We start from the raw sequence: 27,586 nt of genomic DNA, 5'->3' as shown, positions 1-27,586 counted from the left end.
CGCTGGATACCTGGAAGGTACCTACCAGCGCCAGCGTGGATACACGTCCCAGGGCGGAGGGACTGTACCGCGTCATGATGGAGCGCACTAGACGAAGGCTCTTGTAATGGTCAGGTACTCGTCAAGGTTGCACCCTCCTTACCCCGGTTTGGACCAGACGAACCAAAGTCCACCCTCTCGTGTCCAGTGCGGCCAAATACCAAACCCACACCTGAACCAAACCGACTGGGGAATTTCCTTTTCACCGACTTGGCCTGATCTACCGTAGCTGATGGAGACTCGATGTTTAAGCATATAATGTAGATTGTCACGCAGCGTACTGTAGGCAGGTAGGTACGGAGCATTGTGAGCTGACTGCCCATTGAATGTTGTTGAGTGACCCGTGTTGGTTGTAGAGGGCAACTACTAATAGGGCCCAGTAAACTGGCATGACTGGAGACAGATCCGCAACAGTGCAGAACGCCAGAAACGCAGTGCCCGCAAAACCTAAAAGCAGAGACTGCGTGACTGACAACTGAGAGATTCCTATTCCCCGTCCTCTTGCCTCCCTGCCTGTGCTCTGCAGATGGCAGTTCCGCGTCGCCGCCCGAACTGCCCGACTTGGCCTCCGCTTCATGACATTTATTGCATAACACTACATCATTGCTCAAGTCTTGAGCCGCTACCCGTTGATAGGCAATGCTTAAGCCCGGTAGTACGAAAACGATCCCCTTAGTCGGCAAGCACGATGCCCTAAAAAATTACGCCACGCGGAATAGATTCCTCGACGAAATGCAGGGCTCTGCTCTAGGCATGTTCGTAGTTTGTTGAAGCATGGACCCGTGGGCGCCTGCACTTTCGGAATCGTTTCAGCACAACCTGATGGTTTGGTCCGGGGAAGGGCGCAGGGCCAAGAAGCCAAGTGTTGGAGAGGGTGTTGCTTCCCCATGTTTTGATTGTTCAATCTCCTGTCGACTCGCCGAAACAGAAAAGGAAAAGAGGGGCTCCACACCGTCACGCAAGTGGCCAGGATTAAACAATGTGGGATTTTGCTTGGCTTTGGTGCTCTTCCAGATGTTCCGTACCATGTCACCCCCAAGTCAGCACACCACCACCCGTCGCGACGGGTGTGTGTGTGTCTTGAGCGTCCAAAGATTGCACAGGGATTGGTCAGACGCAGGCAGGCCCCCGACGCGTTCTATTGACGGTTGCTTCTTGTCTAGGTAGGTACTTAGTTATTGCGGCAGAACACTGAAATTAACGGCAGTATTGTCACGGATTCGAAAGCTTGAAGCCACCGAAGCCACAGCCGGTGCTAACATCAGAATCAGAGAAGCTTATTATGCAGGTCAAGTCGGGAGAGGATAGGGCTGTGAAGGTACGGAGTAGAGGAGCTGAAATAACACTGCAAGTACCTAAACGATTCCATGCGAGCCAATGAGATTTCCCAATTGGCACCAAGCATCTTCTGCAGCAACCAAACCAAACCACCATGATAACTACGAGCTCTCCAAGTCGCCCGAGCCACCCGCACCGGCGTCAGACTTCGGCAGTTTTGCTTTTCTCACCCACGACCGTGTTTCGTGTACATCGGCGAATGGCATAGTACCCGCGGCGATCATAGATCACGAGAGGCAAAACCCCCCAGACGCGCCGACGTCGTCGGTACACATGAATACATAAGCTACATCATTATCCGCATCGGATAGGCGCTTGTTCTGAGGCTGCAGCTGACGAGCTCTGCGAGCTACCATGCTAAGTGCGACACGATTACAGCAGGTTGCAGGGTGCCGAGGGTCCGATCACAATCTGAAGGGAACGCGTACGTAACCTGGGAGTTTGCGAAGTTTCCTCTCCTCCGGCAGACTGGAAACGGTGGGTTTCATCGTGCAAATACACTACTTTAGATACTCGGTATTGCATCATAACATATTGCATTACCCCATGGATAATACAGTAATTGTTCATCCCCCTCCTGACTGGAACTAGGAGTGGGACCCATGGTGATCGTTGGTGTTCTGACTTTACCGCATTGATGTACACACATGATGCTGCAAGATGTGCGGAGATCGGTGGGGAGTGGAGACCCTTCCAGCTTAACCCCGTGCAAGTCTTCCAGAACTCGCTTGTCATTGTTCTTCTCCAGTCCGGCTTCTAGTTGAAGAAGATCTAGGTCTACTGTTAGCACCGCTACTAACACATACATGTATAGGGAGTCATCATCGTCATAGGAATCCTCATCGGAGTCTTGGTGGCTGCATCTTTTACCAATACCAGTTCTCCTTACGCCCGGAGCGCACGCATCCCTCGCTACTGACGGGGCCGTGGTATTTCCAAGACTGACAGCCAGAATGACTGCGCGGGGCCCCGCAGCCTAGGACGTTTCTGATCGTACGACATGACAATGCCATGGCTTAGCTCTCTCCCCAAATATGTATTGGCAATGGATATGGCCAAGAGTCTTTGCCTAGAATGTCAGCTTGGCCAAGCGCCGGTCAGCAGGACGTGGGGAACTGTGTTGACAAGGGGGCAGTACTCGGCAAATGCCCATTCCCTGCCGAATATCGGTGTAAAAGGCATCGGTGGCATTTATTCATCTCGAGCTCTCCTCTGCTACCTACTAGTTTGTTTCCCCATGGTCCTAGCTGAGCAAGTCTGAAATACGCCGTACGTGGTCTCTTTGCACCATCCCTGGCGCTGGCGGAGACACGACGCACCAACAAATGCATGGTCGCGAGATGACTCCATGCAACTTCATATCCGGAGATTACCTAGATCTGGCAACCCCAACTGCCAACAGTCACCCCACGTTGTCTTACCATTGACCGTTTCCCTGGTCTCTTGGCGGCCGTACAATAATGGGAACTTGCTTGCCCGAGACATGGTTCCGCCGGGCTTCCGAACCTTGACGAACCGTAACCCCTTTTCTGAATGATATCTTCTCGTCGCTGTGTAACTCTGGCAGCTGGCTGAGCACAGAGGACATTGCTGCCCTTGTTATACGATGCCGCAATCTCGGGTAGCCAACCTTTGATCAAACTGCTTCGGGTCCCAACCCCGAACGTGGGGAAGCCGCCGATTGGGTCTCCTTTTACAGACTCGACACGGGCCGGCACCTCCCTGGGACTTTTACCCGTTTACCCGGCGGTGATACAGTTTAGGGGCGTCGTTTCGTGGTCACCTACCACCATGGGGAAGCGACTATTTGAGTTTTGTCTGTAGGAATACGGGGTATCTGCCTATTAAATCACCGTACCATCTAAGTAATGGTATTTTATTTATCTACTTTGGACACTATTCTCATTCTCGTCGATGGCGACAGGTTTCGGTCTCTTAGTAAGCGCCGCAAGCTGCTTGGCGGCGTTAGGCAAGCTTTGCGGCGCCTGACTGATGCAGGCGATGGTGGCGGCGGCGTAAATTTTGGCTGCAGCATTTATTCAGCCTATCGTCGGGTTCATGCAAGAAATCATGGCGCCTGCAAACCGTTGCGCTGCACTAGCGAACCATTTGCAGGTGCAAGCGGTCCGAAGCCTTACCACTACTAACTGTGACTATGAACAACAGACAGTGCCCTTGTAGTTGACTTTGCATATCGGCTTAGGTGATTCACCTACATAACCTATACGTTGAAGTTTCTTGGTACTGTAGGCACGATATTTGGGGTACGGTAGAGGTCACAAACCCTTTAGCAAATTATATCAGACAACCAGTTTGACTGGGTTACGTTCGGTTCAAGTGTGCTCATTCATTTAGGTTGCGCTTAGCAGTAATCCACCAAATTCGATATGTGAATGAGATCGTGTACAGGAGTCGCTGACGTGCATAGACACGCGGCTAGAACAAAATGCTGAAAAGCCGTGGCGTAGACTTAGCCCAAGACGATTTCTTCCATCTTGGGATCCAAAGTTTCCCAATCATCCACCAAAATCACGCCTAGGCCTTTACGATAAGCGACACCGTCTTCTCTCCAAATCCATATAACATAGTTGAATCGCAAATCCCTAACGAAATCAATCCTCCTCCACCACCCATTACGTTCGCGCCTAGAATTATGTTCGGCAAAAGCTTCCTGGGCCGCATCCCTTGACCAGTTACCGGTAGAAATCGCCAGGAGCCAGCACTGTTCCCCTGCGTGAGAGTCGTCGCGCAAACCTGGTGAGAGACCCAAAGCACCGCAGGCTGCCTTGCGATTGTCCCGATCCGGAGAAGAGCAGATATAAACGAGCCGCAGTGGACTCTCATCCTGCTTCAATGTCATCTGGACCAAGGCAGTTGACTCCTCAGACGTGCCTTGGTCTCCAAACCACGCCCTTGCCACCGGAGCGCGAGTATAGAGAAACCGGCTCTCATGGATAATAGCTTGTGTATTGCCTTCCAGCCTCTGGTTGGTAGGTGGCGAGGGTGTCACTCGGCTGTTACCCATGGCTTCCCAGACACACAAGGGTTTAAGGCCTTGGGATTTGTATGATGCGCAAATTTTGGCGTCGATACCGCCCTGCCATCCTACCCAACTCCAGCTGGGGAGTTCCAGCGCATCAGCCCCCTTTCCTCGCGCCCGCCTTCTCTTAAGAGTGTCTATGGGTTGCCACAAGAGAGCCGCATGGAACTCGGAGACTGGCAGTCCCCATAAGAAGCCAGCAGGAAAGATGTTAGAGAACTGCTGAATGACTCCGAGGTACGCACGAAGTCCGTCTTCTGGGTAACTCAAGTCTCGTGTATTCTAAGCCAATATCTTTAGAGACCGGGTCATTGCGGGGCGGGTTTGCTCGACATCTCTTTGCCTGAAGGCCAAATTGGAGGAGGAAACCTACGTAATTATCCACCAGAACAAAGTATCTCGCCAACGCGTCCAGCTTCGAAAGTATATTGAAACTCCTTCTTGTGTCCCGAGATCTGAAGCTCCAAACTGATTTCACCCGAGGTGGCCCTTTTCCCGGCAGGCGACCTGTGACTCCGGTAGATTCGTGCCATGCCTTGCGGGAACACTCCCATCTTATCATTTGGTACTGGAACAATAGCTTTCGGCTGGAGAATACATCCTCTTGGAAAGTCCAGCCTCTGGATGACTGCGTGGATATCATTAGCGCGAGCGACAGCACTTGGAAGTACGTACGACAACGACGAGGAACTCAGACGCACCCATATTGTGTTATTAAGGTCCATAAGCTCAAAATATTGCTGTGTGGTCAAGTATTGGCTCACACCACGGGGCTTTGTGACCCCTTTTAACCCTCGAAGGCCATGGTTGGCATCCCACTCGTTCGCAGCGACAATGGTAAGGTATGCATTCCCATATGTACTGGCCATTGATTGGATCTGGGCATGCTTTGTCTCGATATCATCTTGACAAATGCAAAAGCGGTCGACCCAGAGATGTTTCTCGCCGAGCAATTTGGTGAGTACCATGGCATGTCGAATAGTTTTCGGCACTAAGACCTGGGCTTCCTCTTCTTCTAGAATACCGGGGAGTTGCAATAGCTCGATGTTGTCCGTTGTGGCCTGGGACGACTCTACGCCACCCCAAACATAGCTCAGGGCAATGTATCGATGCTCTTCTGCAGGAACGAGACAGGCTTGTTCCACGTCAATGAGCCAGACGGGCCGTTCTGTTCCTATTAAGCTTGGGTGGTGGCACTCTTCCCCGTGTTCGAGGTCGCAAGTTTCGATCCACTGACGAACTTCCTCGAGATTGATCCAGTTGGGGTCAGGGAGGCACCCCTGGCAGTTGCCCTTTTCCTCTCCCTTCACCACCACCTCCTGCTCCTCGGCAAAGCCAGGCAAAGACATTTCTGCACCCATGACGTTAGTTCAATTCAGAAACTACTCTACACACGGCATTTCTGATATACCTCGGAAGGCTAGCTGGTTAAGCTCTGCCGGATGTTGAACTCTGTCCTGTTGCGACCCATCTGTGTCTTCGTGGTTTTCACCAACATACTTGTTGACATTGTTCTGGCCTTGGCTGTCGTTATCATCTTGGATAGTAACGTAGTCTCGGGCAACAGTGACATGGTCTTGGACAGTGTTGGGGGTTTGGACTGTATCGCGATTTTGGACAGTGCCATGGCTTTTACCAAGTAGCCTTTTAGACGACTTCAAAAGCCGTTTGAGACCTACGTCAACCTTGTCAGCTAATTCGTTCGTACTGCTGCCAGAATCTGATCCGTATTTTCTAATCAGCTTACTGGAACCGGGCATCGAAATTGGTCAAGAGGCACGCAAGGTCTACTGCTGCGCGCGGGTCTCTCGGAGTCGGATGTGGGTGTAGTTGGAGAGAAATATTAGCAGCTCTGACAGTTTTCCGAGTGCTGGCAAGTGATTCCGTCTCAGCTCAGAACCAAAAGAGTGGCCAGCCTTGTTTGCCGCCCTCCCCTCTCAATGGTGCACATCTATGCGGGGGCCGCTCTTTTGCCCATTGGCGGAACGAAGAATAGGCAGAAGGAATTTATTTCATCCGAGTGCAAAAGCCCAAGGAGCTCTTCTGCTGCCCTCGGGTCTGAGCTGGAGTCATGTGTTGATGGATAACGCATCTCTACTTAGGGATGAGGGTAGTCAGCCTACACAATATAGATGGATGAGTTTACTCCCCTGAGACCATGGAATATCTCGCTTCATATCTGGCCCATACACTTGACCCTTTTCCGGTCGACGGTCTAATAGTCCCTCTGCTTCTTCGGTCTGCAGACATTGAAGGTTGGTAACACAAGATATGATACCCCTCGCATGTGTATAATTAGTATGGATTTTTACCATCAGTAACACTAATTGGTATGAAGGACACGCTGAATTGGTTCAGCCAAATACAAAACAAGTATAAACGTCATGGGCTGCTTTTGAGGAATAGTCGAGACTCATACTCGTAAGAAAACCCCTAAACTAGAGGGCCGATGATAGCAGCGGCATCTCCTGACCAAACATCACCAGCACGACCCCCTTGGGTAATTCGAAAACCAAACATAAAAATATGCACATTCACTATGTCTAAAACGTTTTTTTCTAGAGCCAGATGATATCCAGGAGTTTCATAAATGTGAAACTTACCTTGTTATATTCCTACGAACTTGACATCGATCTCACTAGCGGTGACGAAGTCGGGTTTAGAGTATGTGGTAGGTATCTTATTTGCGAGCCCCTCCTTTCACTTGCGAAGATCATGAAACCGCACTCATACTTTACAACGTCAACATAGGCTACTCTAGACTAAGCAGAGAACCTGATGTGTGGTCTACAGGCATACGGGAGAGGAAGGCTGTAGCAAAAATTCTTTTCCATTGATCAACTAGAAGAGCTGCTGCATCCAGGGGCTGCCCCCCCTTGAGATAACCCATCAGATGCGTCGCCGAAGTTCCATGAAAGACCAAGCCGCTATGCGAAGAGAGAGAGAGGAAAAGGAAATCGAGAGAGATACCAACATTCGGGGCGAAGAGATTGGGTTTTGTGTTTTTTTGTTGTTGTTGTTGTTGCCTTCGTCCTTCCCCCACCCCATATTTCCTAACACCGCTCATTAATGCCTAATGTTGATGATGATACACGATAACTACAAAACTCCATCCTATGTATTAGGTCACCCTCGCCGAGGGGGTATCTTGCGCATGACAAAAAGATCAGGGTACCTTTCCGTCTAAACGCCCCAAAAAAGCAAACACAAACAACCACAGATGCTTTCTTATGAACGCCATATGCAGGGAGTAGAGGTCATCCTATAAACCTCCCGTCTCTCAAATCATGGAGGTGGGGGAGCAGTTTATGGATCGCTCAGAAAACAATGTTCCAAAGTATTGTCATAATCATATAATCGTTGCTGATGCTGGGAAATCCAGGGGAACCGCTTTTGCCAGGAGTACATACTCCAGCAGGTTTGAGGCCTGACCCAAGATTCGTGGGGGGATACCACTACACTATAGTGATGCCCCCGGACAACATGGCGTAGTTCGCAAGCTTGAGGGAAAGTACTCGAGACTTGGGGAAGTCGGGGCTGATGACGAGTCGACCCTCCTTATTGTATCCAACTTCGCCAAAACTCTCAGCCATGGCCTCGAATCGGGCATCAGGACGGACGCGGTTGAGCTCAGCCACAATGTTATCGCTCCAAACGCCAGACACCCATCCGTCCTTGACGATGAAATAGGGGTTGAGCGGAGGCACCGGCGAATCCAAATCGACGTAGCGGATACGCAGGAGGTTCACCGACTTGAGGCGCTCCAACGCTCGGATTCCACCGAGAACCAAGTTCTCAAAGGCCCCAATGAAATGCATGTCGGTAATGCCAGAGCCAGACTCGTTCCACTGTGCGTTTTGCCGGCAGCAGTTCTTGACCGTAATATCAATGGTCTTTAGACGGGTATCCCGAGGGTTCGAGTACTTAGCCAGCGTGTCAAAGAAGCTGTGGCAGACACGCCCGGTGTAGGAGATGTGCTCCAAGTTGCTCGCGGCCTTGGCCAACTTCTCACACCAGTGCAGCTGCTCACACACTTTCAGGTAGTAAGGAGGGCAGGTCATCTCCCGGCGGTAGTCCGCCTCCAGATTGAGGTTGAGCTTGGTGATCTTGGGGTGAAGGATTTCCAAGATGCCAGCCATGCTAAGGTAGCTCTTAGATTTCGGCTTTGCGTAGGTGCCATGCCACTCCTCGAGATTCGGGAGGGCGTTGGAGATGAATTCCCAGTCCTTGTAGTGCCGAATGATGTTCCACTGACTTTTGATGATCAGAGTCTGGATCGTGTTGACTACGGGCAACTCTCTTGCCTGCCAGCCGGTTGAAGGTAGCGAAAACTTGACTCTTGGTGCCTTCTTTCTCTCGCCGCCCTCCAAAGTCATGACACGCACTTCTGGCAGAGTGGTGCTCACGAGATAGAAAACTTCTTCCAGGCAAGCGTTGTCAGAAGGCAGGCCGTACTGTGCACTTGATATGCCCTCTGGGGATACGGTGGGAAGGGCGAGCGCCGAGTTGGAGGCAAAGACCGAACCAGGCTTGGGTTCAAAGACGGGGAACCAGATCTCAATATGCTTCACGTAGTCTCTGAGATGAGGATGTTCTGTGAAGAAACTCATGACCTCGTTGCAGCCCTGAACGGTCGCCTTGAGTTTGATGTGTCGGTATAGGCGCTGCTGCACTGTCCAACGCCAAGCAGGCATGACCAGGGCAAGATTTGACAACTCCTTCCTGCGCGAATGCCGTAAAGCCGTATTCCAACTTCGAGCATTGACGCTCGGTATGCTTAGGGAACTAGGAGAAGCCGTCGAGACCCGGTATCCGAAAAGATGATCCATGATGCATTCGTGAATTTCCGCCGGGAGTTGGTCCAATGTCATTCTTGGCTGCTGGTCGGTAGTGGATGCGGCAATCGGGCTCATGACCATGGATTCGTCAAGTTCGGCGCTGTCTGGCTGGCACGTCAAGCACCGGATGTCCGTCTGTCCCTGCTGGGCGTTGGGAAACGGAGTACTACTCGGCCGCGTGGGCGGCACGAAGTCTTGTGGCTTCGGCTGGTCCAGAGGCGGACTCGAGGGGCCCGGGCTGACTGGGGTCGACGACGTTGTCATAATGGCGGCTAACTCGACTGTGGCAGTCCCTTCCGCGTCCATCTCGCCGACCCTCTCCTCGTCATTGCTGTCGACGGCCATCTCTCGCTTAAGGTAGGTGTCCCGCGGCGCATGCATTCCTCTAGACTGCACTTCGAATGCATTGTTGGTGTTTGGTGCGGTAAGTGGCACTTCACTTCGTAGTCCTTCCATCATCTTCACCGGCTGCAGAGTTACGTCGATTCGCTGCGCATTACACACACGCGAGGGTTGGTTTGTTGTGGTTGTGGGAAAACGGGATAACGAGCGACGTTAAATTGCCGTTTGCGTTGGGTCGGGAATTCGGCAAGGCCGAAACGAGGTAGCGACAAGTTCGTCAGGCCGTCCAAAAGCACCAGGCTGTCGAATGTTGGGTTGGGGTTGGAGAAGAATGTTTCGCTCGTAGTGATGTAGAGATGTCGTCGTCGCTACGGGCAGTAGGGGTTGATCGCGTGTCCTCTGATCGGGTTGACCAGAAGGGAAGATACCGGGTGGGCGAGTGGTGGTGGTGGCAGTGGTGGAAATGGGGGAGGAAGATGCAGGAATGGAATCACTGTAGAGTGGGATGATGTTGGGACGGAGGCTAACAGTTCAATCAATGCTGGGCTGGCCTGGGCTGGGCTAGCACACAGTAGGTGCAGTAGATTGACAATACAGTACCAGTACCAGCACTACCCAGAAGGCGCAGGCCGACCACAGGATCGGAAAGGAAATGGGTGAGTGGGACACACACGGCCCAGGCGCTGCAAATTTCGAGTATCAGATTGGGACCGGAGAGGTGGATTGAGCAGATTGCAGCTAACGCCTCCAGCCATCAAATACGCGAAACGGAGAGAAGACGAAGAATCGAAGTCACGTAGGTAGGTTGTGAGAGGTGAGGAAGAAATATGCTCGGTTCGGTAGATGTCATTCTATTTACCTGGACGAAAACGAATCAAGTGATCGGGCCCAGGAATCTCTATCTCTCGCTCTCCCAATAAACTGAGGGGGAGATTGCTACTTTCCAGCAAAATAAGCGTTCAACCCCAACTGTTTTTGAACCGTAATGATGATTGATACCCTATCGACTAACCTCCCGTTACGGTGTGATAGTTCCGCTGTGTAAATTAAACCGGAGAGAGAGACACAGGCAGCCAGAAAAAAAAAAAACAATACCGTTCTTGAACTTGGACTTGACGATTCAGCTCACAACACTGAATACTGGGGTCAACCGGGAATCCTTTGCCGTTACGTGATCCCTGATTCATGGTCTCGATCCAATCGATTGGACGAAAAATTAGAAGACGTGATTTTTTTTCTTCCTCTACAGATCTGCATAGGCTGGCTGTCGTTCCCGTTCTTTGCCTACCTAAGATTACCTGTACAGTGAGCGGCACTGTTTGCTTGCCAGGCTGGGTAAGTGTGTCTGTGTGCGTGCTGTGTGATGTGCTGTCCTGCATGGCTGGCGGTTGGGGGTCAGTCAGTCCTGTCTCTGACGGCCCAGCAATGGGTGTCTGCATACACCATAAACCACACACACGGCGTAGAGTCTGCCATTGACTGATTGATTGGCAACAAGAGTCTGCAATGCGTGTGCGTGGAGGTATCCGGTAGAGACCATCATCCCATTTGCTGCACGCTCTGTCTTTCGCACGCACATCCACACCGAACCTTTGAGTTACCTCGTCCATCAGGTGCCCATGGCTATCAACTCTGATCAAAACTCTGTACGACAACCGTCCGTGATGCCTACTCCCCTATTACGCCAGTTCTGTGGAATTGCAGAGTCAATACCTAACGGCCGGGTCCAGTATAAACATTGGACGTTGGGCAGGTGCAGGTGCAGATGCCCCCATAACACCAAATGTAAGTATGTCCAAGTCCATGTAGCTCCATGTACGAAGCCGGGGATGATCCAGCTCCCAAGAGCCCAATTTGACCCAAAGCTTAAGGTTATTCTTTACCTTAATATGCTGAGATGTGTCATCAAGTGTAATTGCGTAGGATATTTTACGATGCAGCGCGCGTGGCCTGTGACGGGTGTACGAGAGATATGCCAGTTGCTGTCCTGTGCTAACAGTTCTGTACGGTGTGTGTGCTATGGGCTGGCCAAGTTGTCGGAATCCGAATGCCGACACAAACTCGGGTCTCCCTTGTTAGGTGAGATTATGCGCTTCATCTGAACGAGATAGGAGGCGGCGGTTGCCATCAGCATAGCCGCCCAGTACTAAATAGCGCGCAACCCGCTCAATAGAGGTGAGGTTGCCTCTGGTTCCTTGCTCTCTTCCCGCTGAGCCATCGTCATGTTCAATGCGACTGCGGTACAGCCCGCTCACCCTATGCGCAAACGAAAAAGAATGACCTCGCAACATAAAAAACGACAGGTAACAACGAGACCATTACGTAGGTCATGCGGTGACCTTGGACGTCCCGAGGCGTTCGTGGTGGATGCAGCATGCATAAACTGGGTTGGCGTGCATGAGGAGGGCAGGATACATACAGGCTTGCCTCGTGACTTGGCCTCCCAGTTTCCAACCTCTGCTCTTGGGCTCGCCTTGGTTTTCGTTGCAACTAATGATGTTCGCAGCGGCGCATCGTCGAGTTCCATCCCCACGAGTCAATCTGCCTGCCAATAGTGCCCAGATCTACTCAAGCCTCGTCACTCACTAGCACCCCCGAGTATTTGTTTTCATCTGTTCCTGTTCCTGTTACTGCCGCGGTTGCTCTCTAGCGTTACAAGATCTCATACCAGAGACAGACGTTTGCCAAGTAGGTTAGCACTAGAATCAAGATTGCCGTGGCCTAGGGCGCTCTTGAGGCTCTTCTCCTCATACGCCGGGCCCAGATCAGCAACCGGCTAGCCCGTGGTGCTTCTATAAGTGAGTATATCCGCAGATCCGTGAGAATCTGCCTCGCAAGATCGATCAAAGGAGTGTTTGAAGTGCCGACTACCAAGCTAGTTCCAACGGGCTGCCCGTGTGCCGATCCCCAATGCGCGAATCACAGGGCCGGAACGTTTGGCTACGCAAGAAAAATCAAACAAGACATTCTTATACTCGGCTCGAATATGATCTGCTGCGCCAGCTCGCATTATCGACATCCGCGAGGGCGATCCATTAAAACGTTAACCTTGCCAGGATTTCTGTGGCGCATTTTCCCGCTTGACCTCGGCGCGCGATGGCCAAGGGGCGGGCCCGGGTTCCTAGGAGGCCAGGCGGGTGCCATGCCAGGGCACGATAGCCCATGACCAGGAAGTTGAGTCGAGTCGAGCCGAAGAGCCTCCCGACACCAAGAGCCTCACATAGCCACGCAGGCAGCACCTCGCCAGATGTGCCCAACCTAACCTCGAAAACGTTTCTGACAGGCCCGGTGCGTCCTTCCCCTACGTCACTGTCCAGACTTGCTTGTTTCCGAGGAAGGAAGGCGACGGCGAGGGGTTTATCGGGGCCTCTTACACGTAGGGATGGCGACATTGTTTGATGTTGATCACGCGTTAGCAATGTTCGTAACAGGCGCACAGTAGTGCACAGGGGATGCAGTTCGAGGCACCGATCTATCTACCAGACTAGACGAATCTAGTGATCAGCCGTTGGATGTGTTAAATAGCACCTCCTGGCTGTTGCTAGGTTCTGGTTATATTGAAATCAACGAAGTCCTCAAATCTCGGGGTTGAGCCCCATTCAGTCGTAAGCAGCTCGACATGCCCTGCAGCAGAGCCGGCCAGGATAGAATCTTGGGCGGATTTTTGTCTCGCTCATCTGATGATTGTCAACCCTCTTCCTTGGTCTGCTTGGCCTTTTATCCCCTCCTCTCTCCCCGTATCGTTGATTATTTTTCCGACCCAAAAAGAAAAGTACGATGAAACGAAGCGCACACGAGTACTGCGGCGTTTCAGCGCCGTCTAATATCAACAGGCCGGCCAATCAGCTGCAGCGCGTGAAACGCCTTCTCGCCCTCCCTCCCAGACTCCTCCCAGACAGCCAGACTCCCAGACTGCGCATCCCGGTAGGCGCTGTTTCCAAACTGTGGAACCCCTTAGCGCAAAACCTCATAATGCTCGTAATACCTTTTCCCTTCCGTTGCAGAGCCGGGAAAAAGAGGCAAATGAAAGGAGCGCGAACAAAAGGGCGAACTGTTGCATTCTTCTTTTAGAACATGCACCGAAACTGCCGACCTGGAAACCGCAAGCGGGCCTGACGATCGGTGGAGATATCGCATGAGGCAGATTTCGCCTGCCAGCTTGCCGCGAGTAATCTGCGGGTGTTTGCCAAGTACGTACTGGACCGGAACTGGGCGGCTTTCATCTCATCTTGCTCGTCACGTATATTGCCCAATTTAGAACAAAATCGAAGGCGATTGCCTCTTGGCGATTGAAGGTAAATAAGAATAAGAATTCCTGCCAGCCGAAATTGAGGGTTTGTTTTATCTTCCGGTTGACTGACTGACTTCCGTGCTGGAGGCCCGTTCCTCAGCTGCTTCTTGCCGGAAGAAACATTTGATACTGCGCATACCCTCTAGCCTCGCATTCCAGGCCGGCTCGCCTTGCAGGTAATAGGAGAGACCCCTTTCCATAGTACAGCTGTCAAGGTGAACATCATTTTATTTGTGACTTTTAGCGACCGGTGCTACGGAGTAGTCGCCTTGGAACCCCAGACTTGGCCTCCTGCAAGCGGCTGCACTGGCTCGATTTGGGGGTGTTCCGAACGCTAGGTTACTGCATCATGCCATGCCACATGAAAAGAGGCTTGCTTGACTAGAGAGTTGACACACTGACGGGTGACGGGGGGAAGGATGGGGATGGCTTTGTTTGGACAGGATTTCACCGGCTTGGGTCTGCAAAGTCACACGATGGTTGTGATATGTTTCCGTCTACGTAACACGCTGCTTACTATGTGCATGCATGCCTGGGCGTATCAACTGTATTGGCACTCAAGCTGCTGCTATTCTTGCGACTGTGACACTTGGAGCGAGGCGTCAAGAAACGGACAAGACATGACAAGAAAGAGGGCGGTTCATGCCTGTTTGGTTTGTTTGAAGTCGAGGAGGGCCCTTCAGCCTCCAAACCTCAAGGAAGTAAAAAGGAGGCACGAGAAATGAGAGAGACTTCGATGCAGTATGCGTAACCGACGTGCCGAATAAATGCGATAGGTTTGTTGGCGATGTCACCATGGCTGACCACTCGGTTGCGAAAGGGTCCATGCATGGAAATGGGATGCACCTCTCTTTGAGGCTCAAATCCCAAAAAGTCATGTCGGCACTACTACCAAACAAGCGCCGCCCAGCTGTTCGCTCGAGCAGGCCAGCGAATGCAATTTGCCAGGCTTGGACCCCCCCGCATCTCATTATTCTGCTACAACGTCTCTTGTCCAGACGTTTCTTAGCCATCGCAGACCCCCGTCCTGCGCTCTTGGCTCTGTCGCACATCTGCCTCTGCGCCCAAACAACCAAGCCCAAAGGGGATAGAGCTGGGTCGATTACCGCTGCAGTCCAGGGGCCCTGTCGTTTGACTTGGCGGCCGGGTTATGGGGCTTGTCCTTTATGCTTGGCGCCGACCACTCACGGCCATTCAAGCTCACGGAGCCCTGCTTCCCTGCGGCTCCACGCCCGTTGACTTGCCCCATTCGGGAAATTCCACTTCATGCTTCACCCACTGACTGAATGCTACACTGACTCTGGCACTCTTCCATTCAGTCCTGTTCAGAATGCCATTCCCACCCGCCAGCCGCTCCTCCTGGCTCAGCTAACTCCGCCCGCCCCTGTCGCCTCCAAGTGGGCAGGGGCGGTCCCAGTTCTGGTCCCAGCTGTGCAACCTGCCCTGCAAGATGCCCTGCCCTGACATGAAGTCTGGACGGCTCGATCTGTCTTGGTATATACTTATATCGATATCCCGACTTCCATTCTCTAGCCATCCCTCTCCCATTCTCTTTCCGCTCTCGTCCATCCTCTCAGAAGCGTTTCTCTTCTTGTTTTATCGGTAGAACCATCTTTTTTTATATTCTTGGAAGCTCGTGAAGGATTTACTGTGTATTGTCCTAACAGCTCTTTATTGTTATTAACAATCACCGAAACTCCCTTCCCTTCCATACCTATTGTTCACCGATTTTTACTTCACTTCGCCTACCCGGCCTATTCTGTCATTGCCTCGCCTGGAGCTGGATTGTTAACTTCTTTTTTGGAAATTCACCAATCACCTCGACGACATCTTGTTTAACGACATCAACCGGATAACATTCCTTCGGCCTCTTTCAAACTCATCCTTTTCGACTTGTCTGGCACAAAACAGAAAAAGTACTCTCTTTATATCTTTGCATATCAAATATATTCAAGATGGCTCCTCGCATCACTACCTTCCTCACCGCCGCCCTCGCGGCCGTTGTCGGTGCCTCGCCCCTCGGCGCCCGGCAAGACGCCAACGCCCCCGTCGTTATGGGCGTCCCCATCTCCAACCCCAACGCCACGGACATCATCCCCAACGCCTACATCATGGTCTACAAGCCCGGCATGAGCCAGGAGGCAGTCCAGGCTCACCAGATGACCCTGAGCTCCGCCCTGCGCAAGCGTAACATCGGCAAGCGTGGTCTCGACGGCAACCCGCTCTCCACTGAGCTCAAAAGTGTCTCCATGGGTGGCTGGAACGCTGCTGCCTTCCAGGCCGACGACTTCATGGCCGCCGACGTCAGCGCCGGTCCCGAGTGCGACTACATCGAGGCCGATGTCAAGGTCAAGGCTTTCGCCCTGATGTCCCAGATGAACGCCCCCTCGGGCCTGGTCCGTCTCTCTCACGCCTCCGCCACTGGCAGCAACGCCTCGGCTCAGGGCTACACCTTCGACGACTCTGCCGGCGAGGGCATCACCGCCTACGTCGTCGACACTGGTGTCCTGGCCACTCACTCCGAGTTCCAGGGCCGCGCCGAGCAGGCTGCCAACTTCGTCAACAAGGTCGACACTGACGAGAACGGTCACGGATCTCACGTTTCCGGTACCATTGCCGGTGCTACCTTCGGTGTCGCCAAGAAGGCCAAGATTGTCGGTGTCAAGGTTCTCGGCGCTGACGGTGGTGGCAGCAACTCCGGTGTCCTCCAGGGTCTTCAGTTCGTCGCTGACGATGCCAAGAAGCGAGGTGTTACTGGCAAGGCCGTCATGAACATGTCTCTCGGTGGTTCCAAGTCTCAGGCCATCAACACTGCCGTCGAGAAGATCGCCGCTGCTGGTGTCGTCCCCGTCGTCGCTGCCGGTAACGAGAACCAGGACTCCGCCAACGTCTCCCCTGCTTCTGCTCCCAACGCCATCACTGTCGGTGCCATTGACCAGCTCACCGATGCCAAGGCCAGCTTCTCCAACTTCGGCCCCGATGTCGATGTCTTCGGCCCCGGTGTCAAGGTCCAGTCCGTTGGCATCAAGAGCGACACCGACACCGCCACCCTGTCCGGTACTTCCATGGGTATGTTTTCCTCTACGAGCTCTCCGTGTCTCCTGTTTCTGTTTGCTAACTTATTTGCTCAGCCTCTCCCCACATTGCCGGTCTCGCAGCCTACCTGATGGCTCTTGAGAAGATCGACACCGTCGCCGGTGTCACCGACCGCATCAAGACCCTCGGCACTGCCAGCGGTGCTGCCGTCAAGGCCAACACCCGTGGCACCACCAACACCATCGCCAACAACGGCAACCTGTAGGTCAGGTTAGCTGCCGGCTCGTGTTTAAGACCCCGATAAAAGACATCCTGTTACGGATACATATGCAATTGCGAAAGCCCTTGTATATCCCACGTCATATTCATATTCCTTATGATTGGTTACTATATCCGCCAGCCATACTTTTATCCTACAATCAAAACCAGAAAACCTTGTCCCCAGCGTTCTTTCTTGGTGGGGGCTGAAATGTCTGCCACCCATTTTTCCATGTCAGCGAGCGAAAGCATAGCATCTCTTGCATTCAAACATCAATAGAACAGCGCAGCGGAAAGGGGGAGAATCTTGGCTTGATAGACATCTGTTGTTTTTTTCCAGCGGATATTTACGCGCTTTTCCATCTCTCGAAAGCGCGGAGGAACCACGAGAAAATGAAGAGAGGAGTTTGATGAGGCGACAACATCTAATCAACGATTACTTTGCACAGGGTTTCGAAAGGACCTTTGTGCCGGAGAAGTAAATCTACGCTTCGAGGTGGAGAGAAACAAATAATAATAACGAGAATCGAGATCCTCAGATCAAAAACAACCACTACTGCCTCTTCTGACTACCAACCTACTTAGTGAATGAACTGTCTGTGTGTGCTTATCATAGTCCTATCCCCCGCCTGTAGCTTATCCCATAGAGATTGCCAATACCTTACCAACCAACACGCCCAGCCACATTTGCAATCCCCTGCAGTATGTCCGTCAATGCCTACCATGCACTATTTTAATCCATCCATATTGACCCCCGGTGGATAAAGCAGGATGGATGGATTAGACGCGCAAGCCACCTGAGACGTGAGATTGCTCCCCCGAAGGAGCCCGACGACACCGACAAGCAGCCGATCAGTAAAGGGCCCAGACGGAAGCGAGAAGTGCCAAGAGGGCCAGTCAATGGGGAGGGAAATGCCTGACGCCGGTGCGGAAACGCAAGTTGTTTCCGACTCTTGACTGCGCTACTGAAGGACGGAAGAAGAGGGACAGAACAAACCAGTAGACTAAGTATACCCAACGTGCAAACAAAACGGAATAGAACAATCAGCATAGTCAACCATACATCTTTAGACTGGTTGTGATGGCTAACCGGATTGCCAAATCCAGATTTCTCGACTCATTGAACTTCCCTGATGTAATTATCTTTCTAGTCTTGAGCAATATAAGTATGGCACATGAGGAGTATGCAGGTATGCAGTATGATAGTTGTGTGAAGTTTCTTAATTGAATTTTTTTAGGGTGGTAAATAAACTACCTAGGTATATTTCCGTTCTCTCGGCCTCGCCTGCATTACTTACACCAAATCCGTGACAGACTGGTATGTTCTTACTATGGCAGATTGGGAACACGAAGGTGCGCACGTCGTCAACATTCAAGCACATGGGACATGTTGCACATAACATAGTGAAAAAGGGGTATGTTCGCGATCTACAGCCTTGAGTTCCTCAACCAGGAGAATGAGAGCTCAAGACTATATGCCTACGACCCTGAATTAGGTCGGTACCACTCGTGATGGGATTTGCTTTCAGCACTTCTCGGCGCAACCACAGTCATGAAAAGGACTGAATTGTAATTTGACATCCGTGCTTGGTTTGTTTGGGAAGGGAAGACAAGAGAAACCGGCTCCCATGGCCGCCATGACTCCGACATTTGTCACTTGCGCATGTTGGGTGTGGTGGGACGAGTCTTTGGAAAGACAAACGACAACGACCTGCGGTCCGAGCCGCTGTCGCAGCTGACTCGCTCATGATACATTAAGATATGATAATATGTAGCTTCGTTCGTGAAACGTGTTTCGACCAATCATTTCCCTGATGTCAGCCAAAATTGTAAGTGCCTTGAACCCGGACCTCCTTTGGTCGGGTAATCATATGGGCGGGGATGTACATGAAAAGGGCAAAAAGGGTATAAAACTTGAAGGCGATTATAATTCGTCATGAGCGCCTGTGATGGCTGCTGCTGTTGTTGTTGCCACGGAAGAAACGGTTTGGTTAGCTCCTTGGAACATGAGGTCGAAGCGTGCGCCAGCGATCCACGCCACACCAATCTGGTGGTACTGTTAGTATATTGCAATGGCAGGGAGGACAGTATGATCTTACCATGAGTGCTGATATTAACAGAAGAACACCCACGATACCGCCAACCAGTATCAGGTTCTCCTTGAACTCAGCGGTCGCCTCTTCGTTTTGCTTCTCCGCAAGCAATGTGGCCTTCTTGGGATCCTGTGTCGGGAAGAGGGTCTCGATGAACTGCTCAATCTTGCCACAAGCGGCACTGATTTCCAAGAAATGGGGATCTCTGGGATCGTTCTTGGCGGCGATCTTTCTCGTATACCGCCTGAAGGTGTCGCATACGACTCGGAGGTTTTGAGTAGACTCGATCATGAGTTGGCAGGCATCGCCTTTAGTAATCTTGATGTGGCTATAAAAGATGGCAGGGTTCTGGAAAATTAAGTCGATGGTCGCAATGGCCATGCTTTGGGGAATGGCAACAAAGTTGAAGACACTCTGCTCCCGTATGCCAGCCATGTAGAATAGGCATTCGTCGGCGTGCTTGAGGGCGTTGAGCACCATCTCGGAGCTGCAGTGAAGAGCTTTCGTGCGGTTGGCGGGCTCAAACAAGTCCTCCCACTTGTCAACATACTTGCTCCAAATCTCCGTGGGCCAGAAGCGACGCTTGTCGAGGAAGTCCTCGTGTACGTCTCGGATGATGTTGGTCTTTTGCAAGAACTGGCCCATGCTTTCCGTGAGCTCCATGCGCTCCAGAAGGGCTGGGTTAGCCCAGTTGCCGGCGACGAAGAGTCGGGTGAGACCCTCGCCGACCAAGCCTGCAACATAATGGCAGTACTCTTCGTACTGGGGCACAGTCTCAACACCCTTGTTATTCTCAGCAGCCAGAGCATAGTCGGCCATACCGTTGGCCATCTTGATTGTAATGTCTTCAATGATGTCGTAGTAGTTGCTCTTGAGCTTCTTCAGCTCTACGATAACCTCGTCGAAGTGTACCAGGAGGTCCCGGTCCTTCTCGTTAGGTCCATTCCCGTTGAAGGTCCAACCGTCAGTCTTCATGTACTTGTCGAAGTCGCGAAGCATGGGCTCTTTCTTCTCGATGGGGATGGTCATGTCGTCTTCGATGGTATCCAAACCACGCAGGACTAGGTAGAAGAGCGCGATAGGAACCAGCATGTCAGGGTTCAGTTCCTGAATGACGGCCGCGAAACTGCGGCTCGTCATGTTCAAGTAGTGAAAACATGTTGCCAACTCCTTGGACTCTTGGGACGTGTCGCGTCGGTGGACAGGCTCGTGCCAGACCTTCCATTGGATCATGGACCGGAGTTGAACCGGGTGGAAAGAGTAGTAGAGAATGCTCTTGATGGAAGGCATCTTGGCTCTGGACTATGTTTTCTTGGCGAAAGGGCCTAAAGGGGGAAGAGAGACTTTGCAGTCTGCTGAAGCTACCAAAGCTCCGCGTTGTTGAACAGCGGCAGCAGAGGAAGAAGGAGAAGAAGAAGAAGGGAAAAGAGCGAGTCAAATACTAACCATAGCAGTGACTCTAGGCAAGAAACAACAACGACAAACTGTACTGGAGGGTATGGTCTGACGTGAGGCTGCTCTTGTTATGTGGTTGCCAGTCAGAGAAAGCTGGTGGAAGAATGTTGAAGACTCCGACGGTGTTTTTGTCAAGCCGGGCGAGAAATTGAGAGACGAAATTGGGGAGGAGAGACCTAAGGCGGAGAAATCCTAGCTCCTGCCCGCCCGACCAATCAGAGCAGCCAAACCCGATAAATTGGTCAATTTCATGACCGCCGTTGCCAGTTTTGCTCCCCCATCCGGCTAAGTGCGCTGTACAAGGGGAGTTCTGGAGCAAGCTTGCTTCTGCATTGGCAGCTCGCGACAAAAAGTTGACAGATTGAAGGAAGCAAACGGCTGCATGCATGATTCCACTGACATCAAGCGCCAACATTCAATCGCAAAAATAAATAAGAGTGGCACGTGCTGTGCTACGGTGTGCTTCCAGTACGAGCTCAAATATCCTCCGAATCTGGATCGATCCACAAAACAGAAGAAGATTCGATAGAACAGAACGTGGAAAGGTGTCAAAGTGCCCTGGCAGCTCACCTATCAACTTCTATTCTGGCTTCACGCGGCCCTGTCCGGTGACGAAGTAACAGTAGCCAACGCCAACGCGACTAAATAAGTTCAGCCTCATTTGATAAACTGCCTCTTATTATATCGCGGGTCCTACCCGGCACTTTAAGGTTGTTCTATGTCGGGTTGACATCAAGGTTAACCTGCAGCGCGGCCAGGAAAAGCAGACATAACCTGGCTGGACTCAGCTGGGTACCTTGCGAACACCGTTTTGTGTGTATTAGTTGTCACGTGGACGGCCAGCGACCGTTGGAATAGTATGCCAACTGATCTATGTTCATTGGTGATACCTTCGATCCATCTGTTCCCTGACTCTAACTACGGCACTGAAAATATCCCGTCTATGTAGAGATCAATGGGTCCAGTTGGGCAATACACATGTAGCAGGTATCAGCCAACTATAGCCACTCATTACCCAACCCCTTACACGGATACACGGATAGATAGCCTTGAGTCTCTGTGTGACTTTGTGTTAGCTGTTCGCAGACGCAGGAGGCTATGTGACATGCACAATATCATCTTGGGTATGGCACATCGGGAGAGACGTTTCAAAGTCCCCCAATTCAATGGAGCAGTGATACTCTGTGCAGAACTCTGTGTTCCTGTCGGTGGCTGGCGTGGCCAGATGGCTTCAATCTGTGTTGGACAGCCCCACGCAGCGCATCGTTCGTGGGCTGCCGAGCCTTAAGGTGAGACCCGAAAGAAGTGGCCCAGTAAGGGACCATCGCTGGCCATTCTTGACCAGCTCCTGATCCGAGGGGCGAAGGGGAGAAAACAAGAGTCCGTCTATCGATTTCTGTCAGGGACATATCCAATATCGATGGTTCAGTCTGACACCAGATCAGCTAGTATCTAAATAGTCCATGTTGCTACCGTGCTGACATGGTGGTTATTTGGGTGCTGAATGCAAGAGGAATACTGATTACCTAACCTCTTGAACGCACCGGATCTAAGATGCCATGACAGATAGCCACTTACTAAGCATTCCGCTAGACACAGCACCGCCTGTAGCCAGAAGCTCGTAAAGACAGGACGAGGCGTGGGGGCGTGTGACAGCATCTCACTCGTTGCCATTGAGGTAAGTCAATATTGTGTATGTAGTAAGATGCAGGTAAGAAGGAGGTACCCCGCCAGCCACAGGACCTCAATTGTCCCCTCGCTCAAGGCGAAACGAAGTCGGTTATCCCTTCCACGTCTCAGCCCAGCTCAGCATTGAGGCCGTGTTCCTACTCCCTGTACACGTACTACATATTGCAACTGCATTCCCCCCCTGGTCGCCCACCTCTCTATTTAAGTAAACGCAACACCGTCTGCAGTCCATTCATTGCCGGCCAATCCGTCTCTTCTTCTGTACTCACCCACTACCATTCTCCTACCTCTCCAGTAAACACAACACCGCAACCATGTCCAACAACAAGTTCCTGATCTGGGGTGGCAAGGGATGGGTCGCCGGCCACCTCGAGGAGCTCCTCAAGAAGCAGGGCAAGGAGGTCTACACCACCACCGTCCGCATGGAAGACCGCGAGGCTGTTAAGGCCGAGCTGGAGAAGGTCAAGCCCACCCACGTCCTGAACTGCGCCGGCTCTACTGGCCGCCCCAACGTCGACTGGTGCGAGGACAACAAGGAGGCGACGATGCGATCCAACGTCATCGGTACCATGAACCTGACAGACTGCTGCTTCCAAGCCGGCGTCCACTGTACCGTTTTCGCGACCGGCTGCATCTACCACTACGACGACGAGCACCCGATTGGCGGCAAGGGTTTCCTCGAGACCGACCCGGCCAACTTCAAGGGCAGCTTCTACTCGGAGACCAAGGGACACGTCGAGGAGGTAAGCAACCGCCATTGCGTGCCCTGTTTGTTTTCTTTGTTTTATTCGTTGCTTGCTAACACTTGCGCCCCTAGATCATGAAGTACTACACCAACTGCCTGATCCTCCGCCTGCGCATGCCCGTGTCCGACGACCTTCACTCCCGCAACTTCGTCACCAAGATCAGCAAGTACGACCGCGTCGTCGACATCCCCAACAGCAACACGATCCTGACGGACCTCCTGCCCGCCTCGATCCTCCTGGCCGAGCACAAGGACACGGGCGTCTACAACTTCACCAACCCCGGCGCCATCAGCCACAACGAGGTGCTCTCCCTCTTCAAGGAGATTGTGCGCCCCGACTTCACGTGGAAGAACTTCACGGTGGAGGAGCAGTCCAAGGTCATCAAGGCCGGCCGCAGCAACTGCATGCTGGACACGACCAAGTTGGAGAACAAGCTCAAGGAGTACAACTACACGGTGCCCGAGGTCCACGAGGCCTACCGCAAGTGCTTCGAGCGGATGAAGGCCAACGGTGTCAACTAAGCTTGCGTGCATATCAATGTCTCAAAAGCTTTCGGTTTGATTCAGGGTCCGTACCCCTCCCCCTAGGTGCAGGTGGGGCACCACTACGCATGTCACGAACGGGACGATGATCTTTAGGCTGCCTGCTGCGCCTCCATCTTGCCTGGAACTATGAAGCCCTAAACTTAGATGAATACCAAAACAAAAGAAGAATGAATCAAACTGAGGTTGACGAAAGAATCGCATATCCCCTGTCTGTTACAAATACATCACCTGTCCCTTGTCCTGCGTGCAGAGTGGTGTCATGCTTGTGTCGGTGGAGATCGAAGCAGTAGTATGTCCATCGACAGCTTGGGAGGCTGTTGCTGTGCACGAAGCAGATCAAAGAACGGGTAATCTTGCGCGGTACCCATGATGGGCTAGTGTTAAGAGCTTCAAACCCCGAGGTTGATTGATCTTCTACTTTTTAAGGCGCCGTCGGAGACTTGGGTGCCGTATGCCAAACCGTCGGTGTGGCCTCGAACCACCTTGACTCTGTTAGGTTATCTGCCTAGCAAGGGGTCAATTAGTCGCCAAACAGCAATAGAACACAAGAGGTACAGCATCAAAGAGTAGAGGGTAGTGTGAATTTGTCAATCAAATTGATCTAACGCAAGGTTTTTTATTTACTCCAGACCTCGCCCCATCGTAGGTTCCCCAGTATCTCATGAACTTTCATAACAAATCGACCCCATGATTCGCTCAAATCAATGTACCGCCGTAACGCCCGTGTCCGCATATATACCCCGTTGGTTTGTTTAAGCGTAGAGCTTCTTCTCGTAGCTCTCCATGTTGACGCCGCCTTCCAGCTGAGCGCTGGCAGTTCGGATCTCGAAGCGCACAATGCCGGCCTCAACCGACTCGTGGAGCTCCTTCAGGCTCTTCATGCCAGCATCTTGCATAGAGTGCTTGAGACCAGCGGCAAGGTACGGCACGAATTTGCCAATAGAGCCACGGTGGGCGACAGCGCCAGCAACACCCTGGGCAACCAGGACGCTGTCACCTTCAGAGAAGTAGCGGGCGGTGCCGGCATTGCTAGCCTGGCTATCCTTACCGCCGCCACCAGCCTTCTTATCCTGCATGGCATCGATGCTGCCCATGCCACGGTAAGCCTTCACCAGCTTGCCCTCACGGGAGACGAAAGAGGTACCAGGAGACTCGGTTGTGCCAGCCAGGAGACCACCCATCATAATGGTGGAAGCGCCAAGAGCCAGACCCTTGACGATGTGACCGACGTTTTGAATACCGCCGTCGGCACAGCAAGGGACGCCGTAGCGAGCCGCGAATGAAGAAACGGAGTAGACAGCGGCAGCCTGGGGGCGACCGACAGCCATGACTTCTTGTGTGATACAGGCGCTTCCGCTACCCATACCGATACGAAGACCGTCAACACCAGCAGCAATCAGAGAAGCAGCCTGCTCACGAGTCACGACGTTTCCGCCAATGACATCGATGTCAGGGAACTCCTTCTTGATCCACTGGACCATTTCAATCTGAAAGATGCTGTTACCTTGGCTGCTGTCAAGAATGACAACATCAAGACCAGCCTCCACAAGCTTCTGCAGACGAATCTTATCCTCGGGCCGAGTCCCGATGGCAGCAGCGCAAATCAGCTGCTTAGAGTCGGGCAGCTTCGAGGCGAGGGGGAAGTGGAGGTTCTTGGTCAAGTCGGAGCGGGAGATCATGGAGACAAGGTTTCCATCCTTGTCCACAAGGGGCAGCTTGCCCTTCTTGGACTTGGCCAGGATTTGGTTGGCCTCGAGCAGGTCGACACCGTGAACGGCAGTGATCAGGTCCTTAACCATGACATTCTCGACGGTCTGGTCGGAGTTGTCCTCGAACTGGAGGTCGCGGTTCGTAACGATACCCAACAGCTTCGAACCAAGCTTGCCGGTCTCTATAACATGGCATCAGGTTAGCCAATTGCTTCCACAAGTGACGATGCAGAAGGCAGGGTTGATGACATCTTCATAAAGAACATAAATGATTCCTCATGACGGTGAAGTCGATACAGTGGAACGAAAGTTATAAAATTTATTGTTTGTAATCATGATGTGACCAAGAAAGTGGCAGACTCGGGTGAGAGCGGGAGAGAGCGAGGGAGGGAAGAATTCGCAATCGCAATGAGACTTACCAGTAACCGGGAATCCTCCAAATCCCCACTTCTCCTTCAGAGCGCGGGCCTGGCCAACGGTGGTGTCCTTGGTAATGACAACGGGGTCGGTGATGAAACCGTTCTCGTATCGCTTGACCTGGCGCACCATGTCGGCCTGCTCATCAGGAGAGCAGTTGTGGTGGATGACACCGAGACCACCCTGGAGGGCAATGTGGATGGCCATCTCGTGCTCGGTGACCGTGTCCATGGGAGAAGACAGGAAGGGGGTCTTGAGGCTGATTCGCTTGGTGACACGCGACTCGAGACTGACTTCGGAGGCGGGGAAGCCAATGTAACCCGGCATGACCAGGAAATCATTGTAGGTAAGACCGCCGTGCTTCTTGGTGTCCATGAGGTCCTTGATGCCGAGGCCATCACGGCTCTCGTAGCTCTTCAGGTCCTCAAGGGCATTCTTGTAGTCCAGAATCTCGGCATCGCCGTTGAGGCCGTTGGTGGGGGTCATGGTGTTGGGCATCTTGAGGTGAAGATACGGGGAGTAAGAGCAGAGCTAGTTAAAGCTGTGCAATGGGGAATGGAAGACGGTCGTCAGATTATTGCTATCACACAGTAAAGTAGACGACGATTTTGGCGAGGCACCCTTCCCGAGAAAAGAAGGGAAGAAAGAGGCAGAAGATCTCGCTCGGAAAACTTTTTTTTATTAGTGACCGGCAGGACCCTGGAGTTTTGCGCCGAATGCGGGGCACTTGCAGAAAAAAGTTTACAGTAGGTAGAGGAGGACTTTGTGCATGGAGGGGCACTCTCCGATCAACGAGCACACCTTAGGTAAGCAAGTAAGTAAGCAGGGCTGACTGGTACCCCGCAGCGCGATCACAAGCAAGTACCTGAAGTGCAGGGCTGTCTGGATTTTCTCTTAGGGATGGATAGCTACCAAGACATTAGGTGCCAACAGGTATCTCAATGGATCTTGCTTGATACTTTCTGTAACGGCCAAATTTCAGGCGATATTATGCCAGGATCGCGAGAGACTGACTGAGACTGTTTTACAGTGCTTAGTGCCCACAATGTACTAACTGCATCTGAGGCTAATGTGCCTGGGCAACCAAAGTAATTTCCACCAGGCACAGTACTCCAGAAAAGAGTGACTGAAAGAGGCTTTTGTATTAAACAAAGTCGTGAGATAGCAACTTTGTGGTCCAGACATACTGTATGCACTCCAAAGCCCCAGAGTGACTTCGTCCAAAGATGAATCGTCTAATTGGGGGAGATCTGGAAATAGCCATTAGACTGGGTCAGTTGTCGTCATCGCTGTAGTAGTATAAGCCATCATGTGATGGATGGCTATCCAACGTATGCCCAGTAAACAAAAGGTAGCAGGCTGGCAACAACAAGACGTCAGCTGGGTTTGTGTTGTCGAATCCATGGAGGCCACCTGTAAGAAACAGCCCAGGTTAAGTTTCCCATGAATACCTAGGCAAGTACTTCCCATACGGGCCCTCAGAAGAAAAAAAAATCGGTACTTCACGCCTGGTAGCGCCTTGGGCCTTGGGCGTCGTCAAATAGGTAGCGCCAAGCAACATTCATTGGCGGGGTCAATTTTATTCGATTGTATTCATCTGCTCACTTTCTCAATCCTGTAATAAACCACTAAAGAGATCTCTCTCCACACCCCCGGAACCTCCTGATCTCTTTACCACCATAAATCGTCCCCTTTAAATAACCAAAGACCGCTCCCCTTACATCATCGCCCGCAAGCACCCCCAATTTGA

At 52.1% G+C, this 27,586-nt stretch overlaps 6 protein-coding genes across 6 annotated transcripts; 2 read left to right on the top strand and 4 right to left on the bottom strand.

Annotated features, from left to right (window-relative positions):
• Positions 1-3,847: 3,847 nt before the first annotated feature.
• PG985_011948 (uncharacterized protein) lies at positions 3,848-6,177 on the bottom strand (the record flags this gene model as incomplete). The annotated part of the gene is made up of 4 exons (XM_066831715.1): positions 3,848-4,699; positions 5,119-5,768; positions 5,829-6,110; positions 6,165-6,177. The coding sequence occupies 4 exons, from the start codon at positions 6,175-6,177 to the stop codon at positions 3,848-3,850; spliced, it is 1,797 nt and encodes a 598-aa protein (XP_066679765.1).
• Positions 6,178-7,872: 1,695 nt separating this feature from the next.
• PG985_011947 (uncharacterized protein) lies at positions 7,873-9,714 on the bottom strand (the record flags this gene model as incomplete). Its single annotated transcript, XM_066831714.1, has 1 exon — positions 7,873-9,714. One exon carries the CDS (start codon positions 9,712-9,714, stop codon positions 7,873-7,875), a length of 1,842 nt encoding a protein of 613 aa, XP_066679764.1.
• A 6,129-nt stretch (positions 9,715-15,843) lies between these two features.
• PG985_011946 (uncharacterized protein) lies at positions 15,844-17,189 on the top strand (the record flags this gene model as incomplete). Its single annotated transcript, XM_066831713.1, has 2 exons — positions 15,844-16,957; positions 17,020-17,189. The coding sequence occupies 2 exons, from the start codon at positions 15,844-15,846 to the stop codon at positions 17,187-17,189; spliced, it is 1,284 nt and encodes a 427-aa protein (XP_066679763.1).
• A 1,917-nt stretch (positions 17,190-19,106) lies between these two features.
• PG985_011945 (uncharacterized protein) lies at positions 19,107-20,565 on the bottom strand (the record flags this gene model as incomplete). The annotated part of the gene is made up of 2 exons (XM_066831712.1): positions 19,107-19,229; positions 19,282-20,565. The coding sequence occupies 2 exons, from the start codon at positions 20,563-20,565 to the stop codon at positions 19,107-19,109; spliced, it is 1,407 nt and encodes a 468-aa protein (XP_066679762.1).
• Positions 20,566-22,733: 2,168 nt separating this feature from the next.
• On the top strand, positions 22,734-23,686 carry PG985_011944 (NAD(P)-binding protein; the record flags this gene model as incomplete). Its single annotated transcript, XM_066831711.1, has 2 exons — positions 22,734-23,162; positions 23,237-23,686. 2 exons carry the CDS (start codon positions 22,734-22,736, stop codon positions 23,684-23,686), a joined length of 879 nt encoding a protein of 292 aa, XP_066679761.1.
• Positions 23,687-24,462: 776 nt separating this feature from the next.
• PG985_011943 (uncharacterized protein) lies at positions 24,463-26,334 on the bottom strand (the record flags this gene model as incomplete). The annotated part of the gene is made up of 2 exons (XM_066831710.1): positions 24,463-25,601; positions 25,839-26,334. The coding sequence occupies 2 exons, from the start codon at positions 26,332-26,334 to the stop codon at positions 24,463-24,465; spliced, it is 1,635 nt and encodes a 544-aa protein (XP_066679760.1).
• Positions 26,335-27,586: the final 1,252 nt, after the last annotated feature.

Source organism: Apiospora marii, assembly GCF_038362585.1.
Source record: "Apiospora marii strain CBS 49790 chromosome Unknown utg000009l_segment0_segment0, whole genome shotgun sequence".
Classification (NCBI taxonomy): Eukaryota; Fungi; Ascomycota; class Sordariomycetes; order Amphisphaeriales; family Apiosporaceae; genus Apiospora; species Apiospora marii.
This window is presented reverse-complemented; position numbering and strand designations above follow the sequence as displayed.